The sequence below is a fragment of the Fundulus heteroclitus genome, chromosome 1 (genome assembly GCF_011125445.2).
Source record: "Fundulus heteroclitus isolate FHET01 chromosome 1, MU-UCD_Fhet_4.1, whole genome shotgun sequence".
Taxonomy (NCBI): Eukaryota; Metazoa; Chordata; class Actinopteri; order Cyprinodontiformes; family Fundulidae; genus Fundulus; species Fundulus heteroclitus.
This window is the reverse complement of record NC_046361.1, coordinates 22,774,813-22,800,112: the sequence shown is the minus strand read 5'-3', so window position 1 is coordinate 22,800,112 and position 25,300 is coordinate 22,774,813. Positions and strand designations below refer to the sequence as shown.

The 25,300-nt window shown below is 41.0% G+C and overlaps 1 protein-coding gene across 2 annotated transcripts; it reads left to right on the top strand.

The window, feature by feature from the left end:
• The first annotated feature begins 317 nt into the window (after positions 1-317).
• LOC105920957 (protein Wnt-2b-A) lies at positions 318-24,986 on the top strand. 2 transcript variants are annotated; one of them, XM_021312936.2, is made up of 6 exons: positions 6,741-7,144; positions 7,371-7,552; positions 12,077-12,297; positions 17,626-17,903; positions 20,991-21,255; positions 23,674-24,986. In XM_021312936.2, exons 2-6 carry the CDS (start codon positions 7,380-7,382, stop codon positions 23,901-23,903), a joined length of 1,167 nt encoding a protein of 388 aa, XP_021168611.1. In that variant the 5' UTR covers positions 6,741-7,144; positions 7,371-7,379; the 3' UTR covers positions 23,904-24,986. The 2 variants fall into 2 exon arrangements, with proteins under 2 accessions (XP_021168617.1, XP_021168611.1); XM_021312942.2 differs by lacking the exons at positions 6,741-7,144; positions 7,371-7,552 and adding an exon at positions 318-360.
• Positions 24,987-25,300: the final 314 nt, after the last annotated feature.

Genomic DNA, 25,300 nt, shown 5'->3' with positions numbered 1-25,300 from the left:
GACACTTAATGTCATACGCTGAGCAAATCTAAAACCAAAATGGCACACTTTATCTGACTTTTTTACCTAAACTGTTTGCTGTGATTACAACCTGGTTTGTTTCATGGGGAGTCTTAAAGACAAAGGTGGTCCTGACATAGACTAAGATTCATACTAGCATGATACTTTTTGACAGTAAAATAATGAAATGCTTAACAGGCTTCCAGAGAGGTAAACATAGATCACACACCATGTGACTTGCAGGATTCGTCACATAGACAGGACCCAACTACAGCAGGAAACAACTCAGCATTTACTCAGTTCTTGTCAGAAGAAGCAGGCACAGTGCATGAGCTGTACAGCTGACCAGTATCCATAAAGGTAAATTTCAACAATTATACTTTGAAAATATCTAATTATTCAATCTTTTAAGAATAGTAAAGACATTGTGAAACCAAGCAGGATGGCACAAATATAAATCATGGTCTAAGACGTCCAACATAGCCTTAACTCATTGTTTTCACTGTTCATGTTTTGCCAGCTTTCCAAAAAGGTGCTTGGGATGTTTCAAGTGCCAAAAAGAGTACTATGGCCTGAATACTCCTTTGATGTTGTCTGTATCACTTGCTCTATTCTAAGTCTTAGTGTGTGTATGTATGTGTGCGTTCAAGGACGGTTATGTTTCAGACTGTTGAAGCATGACGACATCTTCCAGCGATGCCTTAACCCTCTGTCATAGAGTTATCAGGATCACATCCTTGGATGCATTTTGTGTTCACAGGTTTTATCAAATCCACTGACGGCAGGCTATTCTAAGGTTAAAATAAGAAAGGCTTGCAAGTATGCAAGGCATCTCCTCCCTGAAGAGGCCAACCATGATGTAACCTGAGTGTACATAACCTGGAATATATGCATGTGAAAGCGAATTATTATTATTATTATTATTTTTTTTTTTTTTTTCATCATGTAAACACAGATGCTCTCTCAATGCAGATTTCTGAAATTGCACATTTCAGGGTGAGACGTGGTTGACAACAGGCTCGGACAGCATCTTTAAATGCCACCCAATCCATTCAGTAGCTTCTAGAGTTCCAGCTCCACTGTATTTGTTCAAAGTGCTTCATCTCTGTCGGCAGATCTAAATTTAAAGGACAATAAATTATCGAGGCTCTGGATTTCTGGCACACACGTGGGGACCTGGCAGTTGCAGAGGACTAAATATTTTTTAAGGTCTGCATTGTATGCTGACTTTAAAATAGCTTCACAGATATACCAATACCCAAAACGATTTAAATGTATTAATGATCAAATTGAGCTTTCCTGTCTGGTCCTTTTATCCTCACAGGTAATTCATATTATGGACATGAAGTCTCTGACATTTCAACTTGAAGGAAATGGAGTTTAACAGATATAGTCCCATAGAAATTAAGCATGCGATTTTTCATGTGTTAAAATACAAAACATTACCAGGGCTTAGTTTCTTTTCTCAACGCACCATAAATAAGGATTTTACTAGAACCAGCAGAAAATAATGAGTTGTTTTAAAAAGATTGTGATCAATGTGCCATTATAAGCATATGGAATCAGATATTTTCAAATACTGTGTGAAAAGACCCATAACTATTTTCTCTTTCTGTCTGACATCAAAAAAGACTAAATCCTTCCCTGTTTTAGGTCAGTTAGGGTTGTTACAATTGTTTGCAAACTGCCATAATAATGAGAGAAAGAATCTTGGATGATTTTTTTCATTTATCATTTTCTTCAATATCAGAAGTTTACATGTAGGATTTCTTGTGATATAGGCTTGCAAATATTCAAGAAATTCCTCCTGCAAAGGTCAACCATGATGCAACATGACGATGTATAATCTAGAATATGATTATGTCTTCAATCAGTTTGGTAAAAGCCCAAGCGCTGATGCCATGGATATGTGAGCTTCGGATAGGTTAATTCACAGCATCGGGGTCAAATGGAAAACCACCTTTGGATGTATCAACATGAAGCCATTATTCGGTTCAGGAATGAGTGTGTGCCAGAGGCGAATGAGTCTTATGGTGCGCTCACACCAAACACGAATGGTGCGAATGATGCAATGTAGAGGCTGGTTCAGGAGCAGAGCAATGCGAAGGATGTGTTTCTACAGATACAAACGGCGCAGTTATGGTAAATAGAGTGAAGCAAGTGCAAAGCGAAACAGTCACAAAGCGAATATCGATGGAGTTCAAAACTCTGAACTTTTCTGTCAATTTACTAGTCAGGGACGGGATGATGTACTGACATAGGGTGAAGGAGTGCTTTTTTCAATCAAAATGGAAGATAGAAAAATTAATGTTGACATAGGATGAAGTAAGGAAAGCTTTTAGAGGTTTGTGGTTGGCTTTGAAAAAAGCTGTTTTCATTTTGTACTTAAAAGGATTGTTAAAATCATTCTTCAATCATCCTCCTCTTATAGCTGGTCCCGCCCCCTTTTGCCCTGCTCTGGTGCACTCTCTGTCAGGCCTCTTGCTCTGAGTTCTAGACACCTTACCTCTGTTGTACAGGTGATCCATTGCAAGAGCGGGATAACAGTTTCGCATCCTAGACAGACGGAAGTACCGTGGGAAGCGACTAAGATTCAGCTGGTAGCTCCTGGACTCCCTGAACTGGGTGCATCTCTGAAGGATCTGGTGGGCCCAGGGCGCCGTCGTTCGCCTTTCCACATTAAATACGGCACCATGACTCACTCGGTAAAGTCCCAGTCTGTCCTGTTCAGTTAAACAGAAAACAGGCAAGCGGATAGAAGATCCTCCTATTTCATTATGAAGCAAGTGAAGAAAGTGGAGCATTGTCCCTGTTGGCCAAACAAATTGCCGGCAAAACGTCAAACGAGGGTTAGCACGCGAATCAGGCGAAAAATTACCTTGAATCACAATCGGTGTGAACGCACCATTAGCGTGAAACGTGCATGAGAAGCCAGAACTACAGCAAAAGACCTGGTGCAGGTGCTGGATGAAACTGGTAGGAGAGTGTTATTATCCTCAGGGACAAATAACTTAATGTTTTGGGGACATGTCTATATTATTCTGATAAAACAAAAATAGTTTGTTAATAATCACCGTTATTACATTGGTAGAAAACAGGAGGAAGCTTGTAAACAGAAAAAAAAAAAAGAATAAAAAAATCCAATAGAGTAGTACAGGAGTGGGGGCATCATGTTTTGAGGGTGTTGTACTGTGGGAGAGAGTGGTGAACGTCCCAGACTACACAGTATCATGAGGAAAGAAAGTTGTGTGGATATGTTGAAGAATCATCTCAAGACACTTTAGCCAGGACGTTAAACATGGCCATAAATGGTTCTTTGATTTAGACAATGCAGGTCTCAGTGCTCAATTCAGAGTTTTTTCTGAAATCTGATTTTTTTTGCAAGGTCGTTCCCATCCATCCATTTTCCGACATGCCTATCCCTGCTGGGGTCGCGAGGGGTGCTGGTGCCTATCTCCAGCTGTCAATGGGCGAGAGGCGGGGTACACCCTGGACAGTTCGCCAGTCTATCGCAGGGCAACACAGAGAGACAAACAGGACAAACAAACATTCACGCACACCTAGAGAGACCAATTAACCTAGTCATGTTTTTGGACTGTAGGAGTAGGCCAGAGTACCCGGAGAGAACACACACATGCACAGGGAGAACATGCAAACTCCATGCGGAAAGACCCAGGATGGACTTGAAGCCAGGACCTTCTTGCTGCAAGGCAGTAGTGCTACCCACTGCGACACTGTGCAGCCCAGGTCATTCCCATCACTTTTAAAATTCTCATTCCAGCGTGCACTGTGACCCGCACGTGCAAAAGAACAATATTACTGACGTCACGCAGCCGGCTTTGGTCCAGCAAACATGGAAGAAATAGGTTTTATGGATTGAAGTGTCCAATGGAAGCCACTTATTGTGTCAGCGGGTGCTGAGGGGAAAATAATATAGCTGGTGCAAAGTTGTGACACGTGAGACATATTAAATCCGCCTTGGAGGTTCCCAATGAAGTCTGATTCAAAAAGATCACATACGAATCGTATTCAGGATCCCGTATGGAAGTGGCTCAAATATCTGAGCGTCTCCACTGGTTCTGTTACGTCTGACCTGGTCACTTGACCGGAAAAAAATCAGGTTTGGGCCACATTTGCCCTAAAGTGGGAATGGGGCCTAAGTGCATGAAGCGAAGTGTGTGTGCGTTGTTTTTTTGTCCATTTTACTTGTAAAGTGAGGACATTTTTTTGGTCCTCACTATTTTCGGGCTAGGGGTTAGGTTTAGCACAAAGGTGTGAATTAGGTTTAGGGTGGGGTTAGAGTTAAGTATATAACGGTAAAAGTTAGGGTTAGGCCATAGAAAGGCTTAAAAAACAATGGAAGTCTATGGAGGTCAAGGCAAGATCCTCACTTTGTATTTAAACAAGGATGTGTGTGTGTGTGCGTGTGTGTGTGTGTGTGTGTGTGTGTGTGTGTGTGTGTGTGTGTGTGTGTGTGTGTGTGTGAGAGAGAGAGAGAGAGCATTCTCTCTTACACATGTGGTTCAAGGCAAAAAAAAAATCAAAGGGAGAATGTGAATGAGCTCTATGACCTTAGTGAGGTAGCTACTGTAGCTTACCTTACACTTACAGATCTCTAAGTTAGAAAGCCCATCTTTCCCGAACTTGTTTCAGATCATTAAGTTTCCGATTCCCTCTTCCCTTTGACCCCTTTGATTCATATGTGAACTCGGTGCTGCCGTCCCTGCCGAGGTTGCTTTGATATGAATAACCATTGAGCTCATCTTTGGCCTGGTGACTCATGGCATCCCACAACATAATCCCCCCACAGAGAGGACACATTACTGAGCGATTAGTCCAACTCTTCCACCTTCCACCGAATGCCTTTATTCCTAACTGGAACCCCGCTGTCAGATCTAACCCTGAGTAAATTCTAACATATAAACATTAAAATCCCACGCCACTGTAAATTTCCCCCTCATCCCTCTTTTCTTTCAATGCACAGTCTAAACAGTGCAATCCCAATCAGTAGTTTTCCTCAGCAGAGACAGCTGTCAGACTGGACCCAGCACATCAGGGTAAACTTTTCATCTGTCTGACAAGGAGGCACTTGACTCTGTTATTGTTTATGGAGAGAAAGCTGAAGTCAAGTTCACTGGCGAGGAGAGAGACACAGGAGTTCCAGCTCCGGCCCCAGGAGGGAGAGCATAACTCAGAAGTGTTTGTACTTCCCTAATTCCTTTTGATTTAGCAGAAAACAGCATGCCAAGCTGCAGCGCGCAAAAATTCTCCAAAGCTGAGCTCCTCTTGTCTCACCTCGCTGACTTTAGCAAACCTCTGCCATGCGCTATGATGGGCTTGCTGCACGTGTTTCTCCGCAAAAAAAAAAAAAATGGTGAAAAGGAGGTTGGTTCTGTCAGCAGCGACCCTGTCTGGTGGAGCTATAAGCAGAAACACTAAAGTTTCTAAGAAGATTAGCTTTAACACTAGCTTTGGCATAAACACTGGGGGGGCTGTTTTCTCAAGCGTTTGAAGAAGTAGCACTTTGCAACAGCTTTCCTTAAGTCTAATAGTTTCAATTCCGACAGGGATTTTCCTGGTTTGTTTGCTTGTTCGTTAGTATTAATGGGGTCAGCTGAATCGACTGTGGCTTTCTCCGCCCAAGTATTGCAGGGCGCGCAGAAGTTCAAATGCACTCAAACCTGCCAAAGAAGCAGGGGAGTCTGTGGGGTTTAGAGTGTGTTCTCCGATACTTGGGAGCAGTTTGTGATTTCTCAAACGTCCTTCAAGGATTAGCATCATTCCAAATCCGATGGAGATTTCAAAGATGATTTAAGTGAACCGACAAAGGTTGGGCAGAAGGTAAGGACGGTTGCACCAAGGATAAATGAGTGTGTGTTGGAGCGCTGTGTCAGCATTCTGCCTTTACACATGTGGTTCACATTTAGGCCACGGTGCTGTTCCACTGGACAAGCTGGCCGTGTTCTGCTGGTTCTACATTCCCCATCTTCTTTCTCACAACTTAACCTCAGAGGAAGGGGCATGGCCGCAAACGTGTTGTTAAAATGTGCATTTTATTTTTTTTAATGACAATGAATGACTGCACTGCCTTCAACATCAATGGTATCCGCTCTTGACCTTTCGGCTTGTGTGCAGCCGTTGTCTCCCCGTCGTCCTTGCCATTTTTGTCTCCTCAAAATTGTTGTCCTCAAAAGTGTACTTTGTTGCTAGAATTAAAGAAGGCCTGTTGGGCAATCTGGTTGGTAAATCAACCATGCCACAAGTGGAATTGTTCACTTTTCCCCTTCTTGTAGCTAATCTGACCTGACAGGCAGCCACCACCGCCACACTGTTTGGCGAAGCAGCCTGAAAATAAATTAGATTTAAAATGCATATTTTTTTAAAAAAAATGCATGCTTTAAATCTTAGGTGCATAATTTTCCTTTCCTTTGACAACAGTGAGCAACTTTGTGTTATTCTATTTCATAAAATTGCCAAATACTCAAAATGCAGGTTTGTGTATTTGGCATTCTATTTCATAAAATGCCAAATAGAATAACTTTGTGTTGTTCTATTTCATAAAATGCCAAGTATTTCCTGTTTTGATTATGCAGGCCTATAGATAATATCCACACATCTATTTTGCAGCCTGTTGTATTAAAAATGGTGAATGCATGCATTTGTATATTGGGTAAAACCTGCAGTGTCATTTAGAAATTTTTCTTAACGAGGGTTAAATTTCAGATCAGCACAAGGTCTTCACACCGGCAGCATAATCACCCCTTCAGCACGCAGCTCACCTTTTTCCTGTCCTTTTAAACATCTCCGTCTTAGTCAAACCCTGTAACCTCTGCTTCCACCCAATGAGAAAAGGGAGCTGTCCGAGGCGAGCCCTCCCTCATCTTTTTCTCTCTCCTCCTCTCCCCCTCGACTCGGACTCTATCCGTGCGCTAATAAAGGAGAGCATCCGACTCGGTCAGGAGTCCCGCATCAGGCTGAGGAGCGCCCACTTAAACTCTTCTAATTGTCACTTCTGCTCTGTTTTTTTTTTCTTCCGGACACTATTCCTGCCTCTCTAAGATAAGGAAAAAAAACCAACAGGATCAGACCTTGAGGCACAGAGAGTAGGGGCGCAACCGGCTTCTCTTGTCGCCCGCTTCGTCAGGTAAGGCTCCGGGTTGGCAGCCAGTAGTAGTTCCCGGGGGAGAGTCTGGTGCGCACATGGCACCACAAACGAGCTCCTCTTATCTGCTGACTGCCGCGGAATCACACTCCGGATAATGAGGCCCTCCAACGTTTTAACTCAATAACTCACATCAAAACTTAACAAGCTCTCACATCTGGAATAAGGATTTATCTCTCCTTCCCCTTCTTTGCCGGGGGGCAAAAAGACAGGAGCCATGCTGGGTTTAAGCAGGATTCTTGGCCTCCGCGCAACTCGGATTCAGCGCGGTGGTGCCGGACTCTCGCCCGGGCCTTCCTCGTCTCAGAAACAAGGTGCCAGCTCAAGGATGTACTGTGCGTGTCTGTTGTTGCTGCTGCTCGTCACGCCTCGCGTGGACTCTTCGTGGTGGTGAGTGGTGCACACATCCATCACACCGGCCTATTCTTATCATCCTCACGTTTCACATGAGCCATTTATTTTTATTCTCGAGACACAATTAGTTAATTAGCTATTTATCACATATGCTGCTAATATTCTAAAGATGCACTAAAGGGAAACTAACGGGGGAGAGATTGCATTGGAATAAAACTATATTATTATTATTATTGGTGGTTTCCGAAATATAAATATGTTTTGGCCTATTTTTGTTATTGTCGTTACATGTCCTCCGCAAATATTTTAAATATGTGTATCTATGATAATTTTCTGAGTTATATTAAATTGTTACACTACAAAATGGTTATTTTTACAAGGTCATGGAAGAAATAACATTCCTAGTGTTTTTCGGTCATAATTTCATTTATTCCTTAATGACGTGCTTCCAAAAATAAGAGCCAAGAAACACGCCGGAGTGGGAGAGAAATTATGAGTTTGTGAATGAGATTCGAGCTTCTTTACGATTGTGCCTTTTCGCGCGCTCCTCGTGTCAGTTTGTTGGCCCTGCCGCGTGGAGCAATAATAATGAGGATGCTATTAATAATGATACCAGCGCGTTGCGCGTAATTTATCTCAGCGTCATTGGCTGAGGGCGCGCGTCGAGCTCAGCTGGAGCGGCAGACTCCTCTAGTCATTAATTCACCAGGTAGATCCATCCACCTCTCCCTGCATCTGCGTCACACATGGAGATGACTTTACCAATGTTAGAGCGCGGGTATGTAGCCTTTATTTATCTGGGTAGATCTCATTGACATTAAAAATCTCTTTTTCAACAGAGACCTGGCCAAGAATGGCAATAACACACAATTTCAACCAAAAACTACAGACATGTAAATACATTAAAGATACAAAAAGATAGAGCGCGGGTAAAGTTACATAAGAAAAAAAAAAGTCCGTGTGCCAGAGGAGAGTGTGTTTATTGGAGAGGTGTCTGTGCGGGGGCGGGCTGGATGGTAATGCTGGAATGTCTAATAGTTTGAGTCCATCATGGGGGATATAGTTGAGGGAACAGGTGTTATCAGGGATATTCTTTAATTAATATGGAGTGGGAGGGGAGGGGGGGGAGGGGGGGGGACGACTAGAAAATACAGTTTCTACCATTGCTTCTCAAACATTTCCCTTACCCCCACCCCCATATAGGTGTCCAACCAATCGACCAACTTCACCATCACAAGTACCCCTTCAAAACTAAGTATTGCTTTAACTGTTCATCTCTTTCCCTTTAGGAGGGCAACAAGAAATAAAATAAAAAATCCCTTACCCTAGGCCATTAAGTCACATTTACAGCACAAAAAAGAGGAAAACATAACTTAACATTCCTTAATAAATGGGTGTCTGCTTAAACTGTTGTGAGCTCAGTCAAGTTTAGTCCTCACAACAACTTGATTAGGGCGCAAAAAGAGAGAGAAATGTTGCAGGTCTAGAAAACTTATATTTCCATCTTTTTCTTTAATTATAATCCTGATTTCCTTCCTTTCCCCCTCCCGCGTCACGGCGGGGTCCTTGGCAGCTGAAAGAATGCGGCTAACGGCAGCGTTCTTTGGCAACGCATAGCCTCAGTCAACCGTCCCCCTATCCCCAATGTATGTGATGTATGTGATGGACGGTTTGTACCGAAACTGTAATTTCGATTGCAATGCAAATTGTAGTTGACAATAAAGATTGATTGATTGTTCCTAATATTCCTTTTAGACTCCGGCTCAATCCGAATACCCGTAATAATAGCCTCTAGTTCCTACTCCTAGCTTCTGGTCCTTGAACTTTCACGGGGGTCCACAGTAAGAACTCTATTGTGGAGAGGAAAGGAGCTTCGGACTGCTGTGCCGAATTAGAACAGCCTTAACTCCGACGTCATTACGTGACAGAAACGCACATGGATGATGCGAGTCAAATCCGGGCCTCCAGCCTTCCAAAAGAACAAAAACCAAAATAAAAAACAACTTCAGAAAATTGCATTATTAGAAATCGCATGATTTCTTCTCTCTGGACATTTTTGTTCATTTACATGAGGGGACTGTGCTGATACGTCATGTCACGCAAATAATTGTGGGATACCTAAGGGGTTCTTAGTGCCGGTAAGGGACATCTTGGGATTCTTAGGTAAAGCTAGCCGCTGGAGGAAGCATACAGGCTACTTTTCCTACCTCCTTTCTTACTGACTGCATTATTCGGACAGCACTTATGGCGGCCGCTGATGCACTTCCTCTTTGGCTAAATAGTCCTTACTCTATAAGGGTATTCGGATTGAGCCTTTCTGGCTCCTTTTCTTCATCCCCTACTTCTTAGAGGTTGGTTAAAAACTGGAGGTGTGCATTACCACTACAAACTTTTCATCCTCATCTTTTTCTAATCTTCTGCACGCTATAATATGAAAAGACAAACAAAACCAAAATCCTATAACCCTTATTCTCACTCCTTAGCCAGAGTGTCCAAAAATTAATTTCTCCACAGTAACACTGTGGACTGTTGATAGGTTTGTATCTTAAGTGTGTGTATATATTTAGGGAAATTTGTCTTTTTATTATTCAATCAAACAAAAAAGTAATTTCAATCAAAATGTGTGATCAATACAAAAAATGTTTTGATCAAAATAAATATAGAAAAATAAAACAACATTTTATCAAAATAGATCAATGTGATCAAAACAAAATTCCCTCAATATATATGTATATAAAAATACTTAAACAGTCTATTAATCTATTAATCCATTTTATATTAATTTCAATGTTTGCTATATACATTAATTTACAATGTGCTTATTATGTTAAACTTTGATTAATCTTTTCAAATTCTAGCATACATCCTCTTTCATGCTTATATTGCAGACATACTAATATATCAAGTTCTACTGTTTCATCCTCCCCACGCAACTCCATGTATCATACTTTTATATTTTAAAAAGTATAATGAAGTATAGTTATAATCAGGTCTGGTATCCTCATATCTGTCCTCAGTTTCCTGCATTTTTAATCCTATAAAACCATTTTTCCTATTCTTCCACATCTCATCTCTTTCTGCTATTCTTTTTTCAGTTTTGATTGATACTTTGTTTATTCTCTAATTTATTTTTATGTACTGTAAAGTTACTCACCAAGTTGATTGGATTGCAGCCATTTGTGTTACATAGAGCCAACTGCTGTACAGGGGTGAAAGTAAAAAAAAAAATAGCAAGGGGTCACTTTGCTGTAAGGAAGGTATGAAATACCATCCTGTGACAGATGGATCATTTTCATTTATAAAAAGGCAGGTAGAAAACCCCCAAAATGGCTGGCATACATTGTAGTCTATTACTATGTTTTAGGTCTGAATTAACAGCCAACAAGCCTCAGAAGACACTACAGTTTCTTTTTAAACCACTCCTTCCATCTATGTGTATTTTAACACCTCACCCATGCCCAAAAATGGCCAACTTTCTTCTTTCATGAGCATCTTCCACACTGAAGAGTGTTGCTGTCGGCACAGATGCATGAGATGTGCTGACTTTCCACTGGTCAGTGATCAAACAAAAGACTGGATTTTTGAGTTGTCAAACAGGTTTTCACTTGTAAGGCCAAGCCAAGCAGATTTCAGCCACCAACTGAACTCCGTACCTTTACTTTTTCTTCTGGTGCCCCAGCATACTCTCAAGTATTGACTTTGTGTTATTTTAGACCTTTGGGTCATGATTTGCTGGCCACAAGTCCTCTTTTCTCTTAGAGAGTTACACAGCGCAAGTTAAGTGTGAAATGCTGTTCCAGTGTTTTCCTTTGATGAGAATACAGCTCTTCTCCCTCCTCTCCAACCCCATTCAGGGGAGTATTGAGTCTCAAGAGACCATTCTCTCCTTCAGCCTGATAAAAGAAGGCCTTCCCTCTCTGACTGATCAAACCCTGCGCAGCCACAAGCTTGGAAGGCGTCTAGTGCAGACACAAAAAGGTCACAATTAGAAGTTAATGTTGGGCAAGCTCAACAAAGCATCTTGACGATGCTGAAGAGAAGGCGCTGTAAAAGTCTGCTTTATTTTGACATTTGTAGAACCTTCTTGTAAGATAAAAGCAATCGAGCAAAAGGAAGAAGAGAATAAAGTGAGTAACCGGGTCTATGTTTGACAGGGTTATTGGAGGCCCCAGACTTTGAGCTCTGGTTTGTGACAATGTGATTTCAACCGTCCCGCTGGGAAACGTTTAAACACACATACACTCACAGGTCTTGTGGGGAGAGGTTAAGTGCTTATTTATTTGGAGAGTGGAGTAAATGGTCTCCACTCCCCTCCTACTCACAAACCTTAAACTTTTAAGTGTAGTGAACTCTGACGCACAGGGGGCTTTTTCTGTAGCTCTTCTTCGTGCCACTTGCTTCTTTGCGTCCTCTTGAGAGCACGCATTTAGGCCTAAACTGTTTGCAGCAGTCGATCATTGTTTCTTGACTATTCCACAGTAAATATCTTTTAAAAAGCACTCAAAACTTTAATCATCCAAGTAAAGCGCCGCTAAAGCTCATTGTTTCTGGCACTCCCAGGTACATTGGCGCTCTGGGGGCTCGTGTGATCTGCGACAACATCCCTGGCCTGGTGAACAAACAGAGGCAGCTCTGCCAGCGCCACCCAGACATCATGCAGGCCATCGGAGAAGGCACGAAAGAGTGGATCAGGGAGTGCCAGCACCAGTTCAGGCACCATCGATGGAACTGCAGCACGCTGGACCGCGACCAGACTGTCTTTGGACGCGTCCTACTCCGGAGTAAGTTTCTGCCTATGAAAAACAACTGTGTGGTGGAGCCCGAGGCCCCTCTTTCTTCAGCTATACGTGTTCACCATTTTCAGTGTTTTTTTCCCCCCATTTTCATGCATCCTATATATCCTATTGTCCAGTGTTTCATGCTTACGGTCACTAATGGATTGTTGGAATATCCTATGCCTTAAACAGGATGTCTAAAATGTAGGCTGCAGAGGCTATTTACACTAAATCCCAAGAATATTTTGTAGTATTATTTTTATGTGGCGTGAAAGCGAGACTGCATGGAGGCGCAGTTTTTAGCACTGCTCACTTGCAACAAGAAGGCGATGTATTTGAATCTCGGCCGGAGCTCTTTTGCATTAGCATGCTCTTCTTGTACACACGATGGGGTTTTTTTTCTACCCTCACACTGCAAACACATGCATGCTATAGGTTACCTGATGGGTTGCATGTCACGGTGTTGTTTCTGGACCAAAGTGTAGACAAAAGCTTGGGAGCTGCATGATGAGGTGAATAGAAGATTTTCTGAATGTGGGAAAACACTTATAGGGAGGGTAGGTGTCCACAAGAGTTATGAACAGAACAAGGATCAGACCAGGCGTAGGGAAGCATAACGGAGGATCCGACCTGGAGTGATAGGAAACCAGCAGTTTAAATAGGGAAGTAAACAGAGGGGAAGACAGGTGAGAGTACTTGGCAACAGGCAGGAGATATGACAGTGATTAGGTTGAGGGAGAGACAGAGAGCAATGATATGATATGGACAGGAGGAAAACAGAACCTCAAAAGAATACAAAAACATAATGAATAAACATACTATCACAAAAAATTAACTAATTAACTGAACTGAAGACATAACCTTGCCTGCAAGCTGAATTCTCGTTATATTTGTTTGTGAGAATCCGTTTTATCCAGCTCCCATCTTTATTGTTTGGGCCTGAACCAAAAACGGTTTAGGCCAATCACGTTGCAGTATAATGGTTTAGGGTGGGACATACAGCTGTGACGAAAGCAAGAGCTGCCGAGCCAAAATAAGCACGGCAGCAGAGGAGGACGCACGCCTAGCTGCTGCTGTCATACCTGTTTTGTCAGAATCTACAATTTCTTCTTTGAAAGAAGAACAAGAAGTGCCTTGACTAGCGTAAACTCCTTGTTTCTCATGGCGCCTGCTGCTTACAACATTTTCATTTGATACCATGATTGGCTAAAACCAACCTTTGGCATGCAGGCACTAGATGTCACTTCACCCAATCAGCTTGGAAAGTTCTGCCCAATGTCCCTCCTTTCCCCAAACAGATTCAGTGAGAGCACGACCAGACTGATAATGTGCAGAAGGTAGAGTGCTAGACATTATCAATCTGGCATGCCAGGTCACAGAAGACAGGCGGCGAGGAACATAAGGATCTAACTGAAACAATAGTTATACTGTACCAATACTAATGATGACAGGAAAGAACAGAATCAACAGACTACTGAACGATACTGAAAAAGGAGAAAAACAGAGAGATGCATGATCTGACTTCAGAGTTCAGACTTTCCTGATGTAGGACTGGTTCTGTGGTGTTGTGCTTGGCAGTCAGTATCTTTCATCTAAATGAGCTCAGTCTGGATTAACAAACCCAGTTCGGACCATAGAGAGGGTCTTAAGCAAGGAGTACAGTGAATTTCTAGTATTTTTACTTCAATCTCAGAACTTGAGTAGTTATTGATGTGAAGGCTTTTTAATAAAACTCTATGCAGCATCCAAAGTATTTATGCTTTTTGTTACACTGAAAACTGAGTTGGTTTGCCGTCAGTAACAATGTTCCCTGTGAAACACATGTAGCAAACACACATAATTCTAACTGGCTGGGAGACTCATTTTATGCAAAAAAATAAATAATAATAATAATAATGCTGTGTGAAAATCACTAAAATACAGTTCACCACACCTGGTGCTGATTGCTGCTTATGACAGCACTCTTCTTCAGAAAATCCAGCTGAACTTTAAGGTTGGCCAGTCCTTGTCCATGTTGAGGTCTGAACCTTTTTGAAAATTGAAAATCAAGTTTTTTAGCTCATGCTGTATATCTTGTTCAAGTTTACCCAAAGCCCAGATGTTTTCCACCAGGCCTGTTTAGCCCATTTGACCTTCCCTAACCATTTTTCAACCACATTTAGACACCGGTAGATGACTTTATGTTGATGTCTTCTACTCTTCTAGTTTACAACCTCAGTCTTTTACACTAGATTGTACCCACTGTGCTCTGGTTTTTAGATGTTGCACATACACTTCTATTTGTGTGGGTTTGAATCAGTTTCATCACAGCATTCACCTCACAGGCTCACAGTTTTACAGCCCAACCTACAAGGTAGCAGTTGCGCACCGGGTAGTCAAATGTCAATTGAGAACACAGCAAAGTAAAAAAAAGGTCTAAGTGATTTCTCACTAAAGGGTCGGCTCTTTTGGCTGCTTCCTAAGAAGAGAACTGGGCTAAATAACTCTTCTTCTCTTTGTTTAGCATCACTCAGAGCCTTCTGATTAAGCCTACGTTTGCAATTATGAATGGTCTGTGTGATGGTAAGCAATTTTCATTCAGTGTTTTCATAAAAGTCTTGTATCTTTTTTTTTTTTTTTTTTGCTAAATAGACAGATACCGTAGTAAAAGTTTAATCAAACATTTAAAGGAACAACTGAACCACAGAAACCACATCAAACAAATCAGATAAATAAATGCCAATCTCTTGCAGTCGAACCTCCACTATTTGCCAATGAGTTTGGATTTAAATCTGGCTCTGTGTGATTGGACTGTACCACTCCACTTGATGACTTTGGACCACCTACCTCCATTCTTTCTGTCACATAAATGTCTGATCCTAGACTGTACTTGCTGCTTGTTTTTTCCTTCAAAATAAAGTTATGCCTCTACCAGCATGGATTTTTAGCAGAGTCGAACAAAGAGTTGGTTTATGCAGCCATCTCGGGACTTTTTCAGGTCCTAGCTGGCTGGTACAAAACTTGAATCTAAACAAAATGATGAATGTAAAAAGAAAAAATTAAGGATCTGATAGCTGTTTTTCTCCTCCAGTCTACCATTTCATACTTTTGCAGTTTGCGTCTTTCTCACAATTTCTTTGCACTGACCACTGATGATTTAAAGTTAGTTTATTGAGCTTTCTTATAATTTATGGTAGGGAAATGTGCCTTTGGGACTCCAGTAAATAGCATCTACCAACAAGAGGTTAATCTGTCTCTGGTTTCTTTAAGCATCAAAGTTTGTCATGTTTTCAAAAAGTCACCTGGTTCAAATGGATCATAATCATTATAATTGGAAATAGGGTTTAGTACAAAGATTGTAGAAAATAATATATAGTTAAATTCATATATGCACGATTTCTGTATTTTATAACTAAATATCTTTATAATTCACAAAAATGCGTGGGTACAAACGTATTTGTATACTGACACAAAATGAAAATAAGAAGACACTAAATTGGCGATGGCATGAATAGACTGTGAGTCAATGATCTGTTATGCTTTGTTATGTTCTCAGGACATGAATTGTCTTCTGAACAGAGCAAGCACTAAAGGGAGTTAATAAAAAAGGCTAAGACAGGTGGAAGAAAAAATACTTAAGTCACCTTCAGATCTAGATTTTGACGTCAGTGACTTCCTACAGATTGTTATTATGCCTGGTCCAACCATCTCAAGCATGTGTGGGGGCCGTCGAAGCGTGGAGGAAAGTGAAAGAAATGAAGACTCTCATCCTGCCTGCATGGCTGTGTGTGTGTGCGACGGGGGGACGGAAGGGGTGAGAGGAATAAACAGTAATGTAGATGTAAATATTTAGAGAGATATTCTCACTGTCAGGCAAACAGCGCAGTTTTGAAAGATGACCAGCGCTGCCCTCGTCATTACTCTCCCCCATACGTCCCATCTGCATCCTCTGTCCCTAGCTCCTCACCTCCAAGAGTAAACGGGACACTTTTGGTGAATATACAGTCCAAGCAGTTTATGCACCGCAGACTATGCAAGAATCTTGGCTTAAGGCTCTTTTTTAAGACTTCAAAATAGGGAATAGTTTCAAAGATAAAAGAAAAAAGAATGCACTGAATGTATGCTTAAGTGAAGGAAACATACACATATCATCAAATTATACCCTTGTTCACTTAGATATTTAAAAATACAAATACATTTTGGTATGCAGCCAGTGTAAACAGCAGCATAGGCTCACGGGGCCAGAAAAAATTCAATCCCTTATCTTATCTGAACTGGGGACGTTAGATAAGGAGATGATAGATTGGACAAAACTGCAGCTGAGGTGCATTGCGAGTCAACAGCGTCAAATGAAGGTTTAAACCCAAGGGAGCTGAGTGTGTTTTGGAAGTGACACAAATCTATTAATAACATGCCTGTACATGATAACATTACATGGAAACCCAGGAATTGTGCTAAAGGAAAGGAGAAGGGTTTTCAACCAGAATGGGTTCATCATTCATAAATTTCCTGCGGAAAGTCTGTGCATTGACAGTGGATCGTGAGTATGTATGCAAAATAAGTGAATTCAAAACAAACAGCTAAAAATTGCAAATATTATTAGCAAGTTTCAAAGCTTTGGCATCGGACCACAAATATTGTTAAATATAATTTTTAATAGCTGCCTGAGTACATAAGTGATAATCTGAATGGACAAACGTTTTGCCTGTTGCTTTAACAAAAAACTAGCCTTATTTGGGGTCTGGCACTTTTCTTTCATCACAGAAACCAGCTGTAAATGCTGGTTTTCTTGTGTTTGTGTTTAAAAGGCTGAAGGTTAAGTTTGATCCCTTTGTTGTGTTTGAGGGCACTTTACTCCCAGAGACGCTGCAAAAAGCAAACCATGACCAATCCCTACATAAAAATGTCGTTTTTGTATTTGACCACATGACGCATGACTCATGTTCTGGGGAACCTGCAAAGAACAGATGAGAAGTGAAATGGTAGATAATGTTCTCATGACATCACCCTGGCGCTGATAAATGGGGTATCACAGTGTCTGTATTTAAACAATTTATGTGAGCAGGGGAGAGCCCCACGGCCAGGATTATTTCCATGATAATATTTAAACAGAGCTGCTCTTTACACTGCACCAGGGCTGATTTTCTCTGTCAGCTGCACCTTCATGTACTCATGGCTCGCAACCAGGTCTTGTCATGATAGTATGTGCAGCTTTGTATGCAGAACATGTGGGCTGCCACAAGGGTTTTGGTTCCTACAGGATTTGCTGTAGGGTGTAATGTGTCGCCCGTATTCTGAAACCTTCATTTTAATGATCTATTTTTGGCTTTTCTGTTTAATATCCTTTCCTCTCAGGCAGTCGTGAAGCCGCTTTCGTGTACGCCATCTCCTCAGCGGGAGTCGTGTACGCACTAACTCGGGCCTGCAGCCAGGGGGATCTGAAGACATGTAACTGTGACCCTCAGAAACGCGGACGAGCGAACGATCAAAAAGGTGAATTTGACTGGGGAGGCTGCAGTGATAACGTGAACTATGGGATAAAATTTGCCAAAACCTTCATCGATGCCAAAGAGAGGACTGTCCGGGACGCTCGGGCTCTCATGAACCTCCACAACAACCGCTGCGGCAGAACAGTAAGTGAAGGATTTTAATACAGTTATGGCGCTATAAGTGCATGGAATTTCATTTTGATGTCTGTTTAAATAAACAATTCATTAACCAATTAAATAAAATGTTGAGAACTGCCGTTTACTTTGGTCCACAGCTCATGTACTACATTTAGTATTGGCCATGTTATTGCTTAAGAACACACAAAACAACCTGCACCACCTATTAAATAGTGTAATTTAAACAAGTCAGTGTCAAACTACGTTACACATGATTGACAAAACCATACATGCAATATTTTTTTATAAAAAGAAAATAATAATAATAATAATAAGGACCCATCTGCAGGTGCCATATATATCCAGTCCATACCGGAAGTCCACTCCAGAAGTTTTGTACATGTCTTATCCGTGTGATGTGTTGCAATATTCTTACCCAATTCAAATAAATACATCATATATTTAGAGACCAAGAGAAATGTTAAGAAAATTTGTATTTTAATTGTAATCCAGTGAGTGTGGTATATATTTAATTCAGATTGGCCAAGTAATAAAATATTTGTCGTAAAGTCTGTTTCCCGCCTGTTTACCGATGGTCCAAACTAACGTTAGCTTAGCGTCAGCTTAGCGTCATCACAGATCTTTTTTTTGTGTGTGTGTGTGTGTGTGTGTGTGTGTGTTTCAGAACTTTATTGGCAAAAAAATAGATGGTCAAGTACTTGAAGAGGGCATCTCTACAAACAGCAGCCATTTTCATTTACACCAAAGAAAAAGGTTGAAATTGGAGTACAAATTAAAAGTTTAAATTGCCATACTGTTAAAATAAAATAATTTAACAAAAGAAAATTAGGATGATTTTGGATGGCTTAACTTGCGGTGTGGACTCCCTGCATTATATTATAAATATTATAAATATGGCAGCACCCAATGACAAAATTTGTTACCATTGAAAATTCTTAAATTAAATTGGTAAAGAGATTCATTTATTGTTTTTACGTTTGTAAAGGGTAACTTTGGGTATGGTACAGATAGCAGTCCTCAGTCTTAGAGTACAGTATAATTGAATCCTTACTTCTAGGTATATTTGCTTAATATTTTTGCAAATCAGCTCTCCAATCGAAAGCAGCTATACAACCTGTGTTCAATATTCTGTTTTAAGAACATTTAGCAGTTAATAAGCACAAGTCAAATAAATTAACCCTCTAAGGAAGATCCATTATTGTTTTACAATGCGAAAAAATACATTGGTGTTACCATGCTTCCAGTGCGCGAGAAGAGATGATGCTCACTAGAATGAAATGAGATTTTAAATTTTGTGAAAAAAGCAAAGAATCTCAACTTTTTAGTTGTTTTTACGAATAGAGTAAAGGCTTCACTAATTACAGGCTGTATTTTAAAGAATATGAAATCAGTGTACATACTTTGAAACTGTTATGCTTGTTATACTGAATTCTAGTGAGGTCACAATGATAAAATAGCATTACAAATTCCTCTTTGGTGTTGCACAAAGAAATTTAAGATTCCATGAATTTTATAAAACTGCATTTTAAGAAATTTCTGTTGTCAGTTTAAAATATCCACATCAGATGTAATCCGTTTTAGTATGTTAGATTTTAATCCAGAAAATAAAAATGTATTCAACATTAATGATACAATTTAGTTAGGGAAAATAGGGAAAATCATATCCCAAAATTATTAAGCAACTAATGGCTTTACTTGTAACATATGTAAAATAATCTGTATGTTGTCTCTCACCGTCAGTGTTTAATTTTTATATTGAGTAGCCAAAATATTTTACACACATGGTTTTAAAATGCAGGAGGCATCTTCAGTAACGCTCAGAATATTAGCGTAGACTTCCTTCGTCACACTAAGATACCTGCTGACTTGTGTCATTGCACAACATCTGTTCAGAGTCAGGGATCTCATCAGGGCCCTTTGGGTTAAGATAAGAAATTCCTTTATTGTCCCACAATGGGGAAATTTGGGCATGACAGTGGCAAAGACACGAAGTTACACACAGTAATGAAAAAACAAGATATCCAAATCGAAAATAGTTCTAAAGCAACAGAAATTGAGCTTATCAGAAAGGCCAAAATAAAAGTAAAAATAAATACCAGAGTAAATATTGCGCAATTATTGATAATACGGCATACTCAGGTAAAAAAGATGAAATATTCAAGTCAAATAATGGAAAAACACCAGCCTATTTACAGAGCAATGTGAGAAAAATGCAATATGCATGATAGTACAGCAACATCACGGAGTAGCTAAGGCAGGTGTACCTTGGCATCAAAATACAGCAGACAATGCACCTAGAAATCTCTGCTTCTCTCTGGTGTTGCACGAGGAAGACGAGAGGAAGAGGTGAGCGCATAGCCAAACACCCTTTTTTTCCAGAATGGATTGATTCTGGTCCATTTTATACTCTGCGGCCGTGCATAAGAACATTCCCATCTCCCCATTCCAAAGGGGATTTCTCTTTAAAACTGCCGATGTTTTTTTTTTTCTTAAGATATCAGGACCGTCTGTGAGGAATTAAGTGCAAATTGCTCACTACTGCTGGACTTAATCATTGTTTGTGTCCACTGAATTTTGCATTGGGAATGCAGTCCAGAGATGAAGCAGCTCATGTGTGCAAAACATGTGCAAAAAATTTAGTAAACTGGATTGCTAAGTGAATTTTGCCCATTGTATTTCAAAACCAAGTGCATCCAATGACATCCTAATAAAACAAAATTCTTCTTCAAATGCACATGAAAATCCTGCCAGACGTGTTGGTCATGATTCTCTGTGTTAATCCAAGACTTATAAGGCTGCGAAAAGGTTTTTCTTTAGGGTAGTTTTAGTGAAAACTAAAAGCATCTAAAGTGAAGTTTAACTTCACAACCGTTTTACACAAGTCTTCAAGTTCTCCTCAGAATCGGAGCAGACGAAACCAACATTATTTACAACCCTGAAAAACAACAAAAAGTAGCATTGAATAGGAAAATTCATATTTTTTGGTAAATGGGTAAAAACATCTAGTAGGAGGCCCTTCTTGGTAATTTTGCATGCCATTGAATCAAACGTAATCCTGACAGAAACAACACCAACCCAAACTTCTTCATGCAGGCGGTGAAGCGTTTCATGAACATGGAGTGTAAATGCCACGGCGTGAGCGGGTCCTGCACACTGCGGACATGCTGGATGGCCTTGTCGGACTTCAGGAAGAGTGGCGACTACCTGCGGAGGAAGTACAACGGGGCGGTTGAGGTGACGATGAATCAGGACGGGACAGGCTTCGCTGTGGCCAACAAAGCCTTCAGGAAGGCCACCAAGAACGACTTGGTCTACTTTGAGAACTCTCCGGATTACTGCCTTCAAGACAAAGCGGCAGGTCAGACTGCGACAGGGGTTTGAGGGTGGGTGGTAGGTGGGGGACTAAAAGTCAGAGGGGTAGTTTCTCATGGATGTTGATGGATTGCCCAGACTCTCATGTTTTAGGGGTGCTATTTATGTGTTTTGTGTATGCTCAAGCATGACTAGTGTGTTTTGTGGTCATGAATGTCAGTGTGTGTGTGTGTGTGTGTGTGTGTGTGTGTGTGTAATAGTAGTCAGATAACACAGCAGGCCTCCCCTGTGATCTTGGTGGAAGTTAATATCCTTGTACCCCGAGGACATGGTTGTTCTGTGGCCAACTGACCTCTGTCAGTCTGTCAATTCACACACAGACACACACCCAAACACACGCAGCCCCACGGTCAGGGGATGTCTCGATCCCTCTTCAAACAATGTACCTGATCACTTATGAATGTTTCAAACTGGCTGGCTGACGGATGAAGAACTGTTGGACACAGTTTTGCAGATAGCTGACATCGCTCTGAAGCCCTTTGCAGCTTTACCGCGCACTCTCTCATTTTGCTCGCCTATCTCTCTGCCCCCACCCCATCATTCTCACCTTCTCGGTGGAATCCACAGCCTAGGGACACAAGCAGCTAATTTAAAAAAAAAAAAAAAAAAGTCACTTCTCTGTGTCTGTCACAGTCTTTCTCCCTCTCTGTCTGTCTGAGCTAAGCGTAGCTGGAGGGCAGAGTGGGCCTCCGAGTGTGAGAGCCTGTCTGTCTGTCACGCTCCACTGTCCATTTAACCCTCATACACACACACACACACACACACACACACAGAGGTGCTTCAAAGGGAGCAGTGGCTTGGGAAAGGCAGTGTAACCCACAGGCCCGCTCTACCAACACCGCATAGTTGTGTGTGTGGGTCTGTTGTTCTACGGGCTGCTTGTTGTGATAGGTAGCAGTTCAAACAGGGAGCTTCTCACACCGAACATCGCCGCTAATCTCTGTGGGGATGACATTCACATAAGACTTGGACAATATGCCGCTGCATTGGGTGGTGGCCAGACTGCCAAGCGCTACAAGGCATTCACAGCCATTCATGGGCATTTCAAAATGGCTTGACATAATCACCACTCGTACTGAAAGTCAGAGCATCTAAGGTACACCAGGTTCCCTCACTTTTCTAGGTAAAGGTTTTATCAACAGTGTTCTACCTACTTTAAGCGGCTCTTAGTTAGCACCATTTTCCAAACATTTTCTCTGTCACCTTTTGGGGCTTCAATTTAACTCTAGAGTACAAAGGGGTGTTTAAGTTTCCCTTTAGATTGAGATCCCTTTCTCTGGTTATGGAAATGTCAATAAACTGGTTATTTTACATTTTAGTGGTGGAAATCGTAAAACATGTGTGCTTAAACTCTCTGAGGCCAGAATAGTGAATCTTTCAAGATTCCTTGAATGCAACATGAGCGTTATCATCTTTACAGCCAAACCCCGGCTAACAGATTTAGCACAGAGTAGCATGCAATGTGGAAATGTTTAGTGGCAGAGGATCAGAAAGATAAATGTTTGGCAGATCTGGGAAACCTTGAGCTATGAACTCCACAAATCTGGCTTTTATGTAAGAACGCCAAGAAGAAAACCATTAGCAAAAGAATGTCCGAAGAAGTCCTGTTTAAAAGCTGTCACAAGTTATGTAGTGGATACTGGTTACATGTGGAAGATGGTGCACACAGAATTTAAGATTTGAAAGCCTGAACCCTGAAGGCGAGGACTAAACTTCACCCGAAAAAAAATATCCTCATGCTGAAACAAGGTGGTGGCAGCATCATGTTGTGGGAGACTTGAGATTGGGGTAGAGGTTCACTTTTTGGCAAGACAATAACCATAAACATGTAGCCAGATCCACAATGGAACGGTTTAGATCCAAGACTACGGTAAACCGGGCAATTGTTGTTTCCGGATGCTCTCCATCCAATCTCACTGAACTAGAAGAATGGGCTGAATTTTCTGCCACTACATCTCTGAAGCTTGTGGAGACATACCTCATGAGGCTTGCAGATGTGATTGCAAGAAAGGTGGTTCTACATCCAATTGAAACAGGACGCTACATGCACACACATGCCTTGGTTTTCTGATTTTTACAGTACAAATGAATACTTAAAAGTCATGCTTTGTGTTGATCCTTTACACGCAATCCTGATAGAATACATTGAGGTTTGTGATTATAAATATGAAAACTCTCAAGGGGTATAAATACTTATGCAAGGAATTTTTTTTAATTTTCTTACCTGTTTAGTCAAATAGTTGTAGTTTTATTCCGAACAGAAATATACACTGCAACATGTCATACTCTAGACAGCTTTTCATGAAAAAAATAAATTAGTAAAAAAGAACTTGCAGATTAATGAAACACAAATATACTAGTTTGCGAGCATACGTCAGTAAACTCCTTTAAACTCTCCGCACAGGTTCCCTGGGCACTGCCGGACGGGTCTGCAACAAGACGTCTCGGGGCACAGATGGCTGCGAGGTCATGTGCTGTGGGAGAGGCTACGACACCACCAGAGTCATGCAAGTCACCAAGTGTGAGTGCAAATTCAAATGGTGCTGCGCGGTGGAGTGTAAGGACTGCGAGGAGGCCGTGGACATACACACGTGCAAAGCCCCCAAACGAGCAGAGTGGCTAGACAAGACCTGAGGACGCATCGCTCTACGCTCCCATCTAACGCAACCCCACCTAATCCCCCTTTGCAGGACATCGTGTAGAACACGGCATTCTGGGAAAGTCTGTCCAAGAGTGCTCTGCATCTCCGCCCCAACCTTGTCTCATCATTGCATGGCTTTTTTTTTTTTTTTTTTTTTTTTTTTGTACCCGTCTGTGAAAGCACTAGAAGCCCCCTATCCATCCTAACGAGTTGACATTAGCTCCTATTTGTGAATGTCTCTGTGATTCAGCTGCTAGGATCAGATGAACTGTAATAGTCAGCGATACCAATTTGGCTTTACTCGCAGATTCATCCCAGAGGAGCTTTTTTTTTTTCTGTTGTGGTACTGCATTTCAAATGATTTGCTGCTTTCATGATGCTTAAAGACAAATGTTACTTGAGCCTTACAACATATCCAGTATTATTAACAGCATCATATCTTGTATTCACATAACTTTGGTTTGTTTTGGTTTGTTGTTTTCTTTGTGGGAGCACACCCTTTATCTATTGGGAGAAAAATAAACCAAAAATCATACTTGGTTGGACTGTGGACAGTACCTTAGAAAGTGCAATTCAAGATGTGGACATCTTAACATATATTTGGCGACGCATGGCCAAACACGCGTCCAGAAAAGGGACTGCTAGAGGAAAAGGAGATGGACACCAGATGAATCTTAAAACAATGGACAAATGCATCACTGGAGCATAGAGTGACACTGTGCAAAGGAAAGAAAAGAGGAGGAAAATGAAAAAAAAAGACTGTTTCAAGTGGATTATTTAAATTGTAATGTGTTGTTTCATTCCTCATCTGTTGATGAGACTGCACTACATTGGCTGATGCAAGGAGGCAGAAGAGCTCTTGCATTACTGTGATAATACAATGAGTTTTAGTTTTGTGTGTGATTTGAAAAAAACCTGCTGCTGAGAAGAAGACAAAGAGAACTGAGGCCTTGACGGGTCACACATCAACCACAATATCCACATATTTGCCTTCTCTGCTCTCGAGCTTGCTTGCATAACATTTTGTATAATGCTCTATCTAAACAGATGTTCATATAAAAATATATGGTGAATTAGTTTTGCTCTTGGTTGGTTTTGTTATTGTTGTTCAATCACTTATATAACAATTTAAGTAAGTGAAGGGAATCAGTCTTGATCAAAGACATCTGAAAAGGTGGCATACATAATACTTAGCTTTACAAAAACTTTTGTTATGACTTAATGAACAAGAACTTTTCAAGTGAGAAATGTCATATATACCCCACACATCTACCACTACATATATGTAAGCAATTCGTACTCAAATGTCTTTGTAATGATCCGATGTTAACGGTAATTGATCTCATGCTACACTATGCAGACAGTCTGTCTGCACTGATCAATATTTACT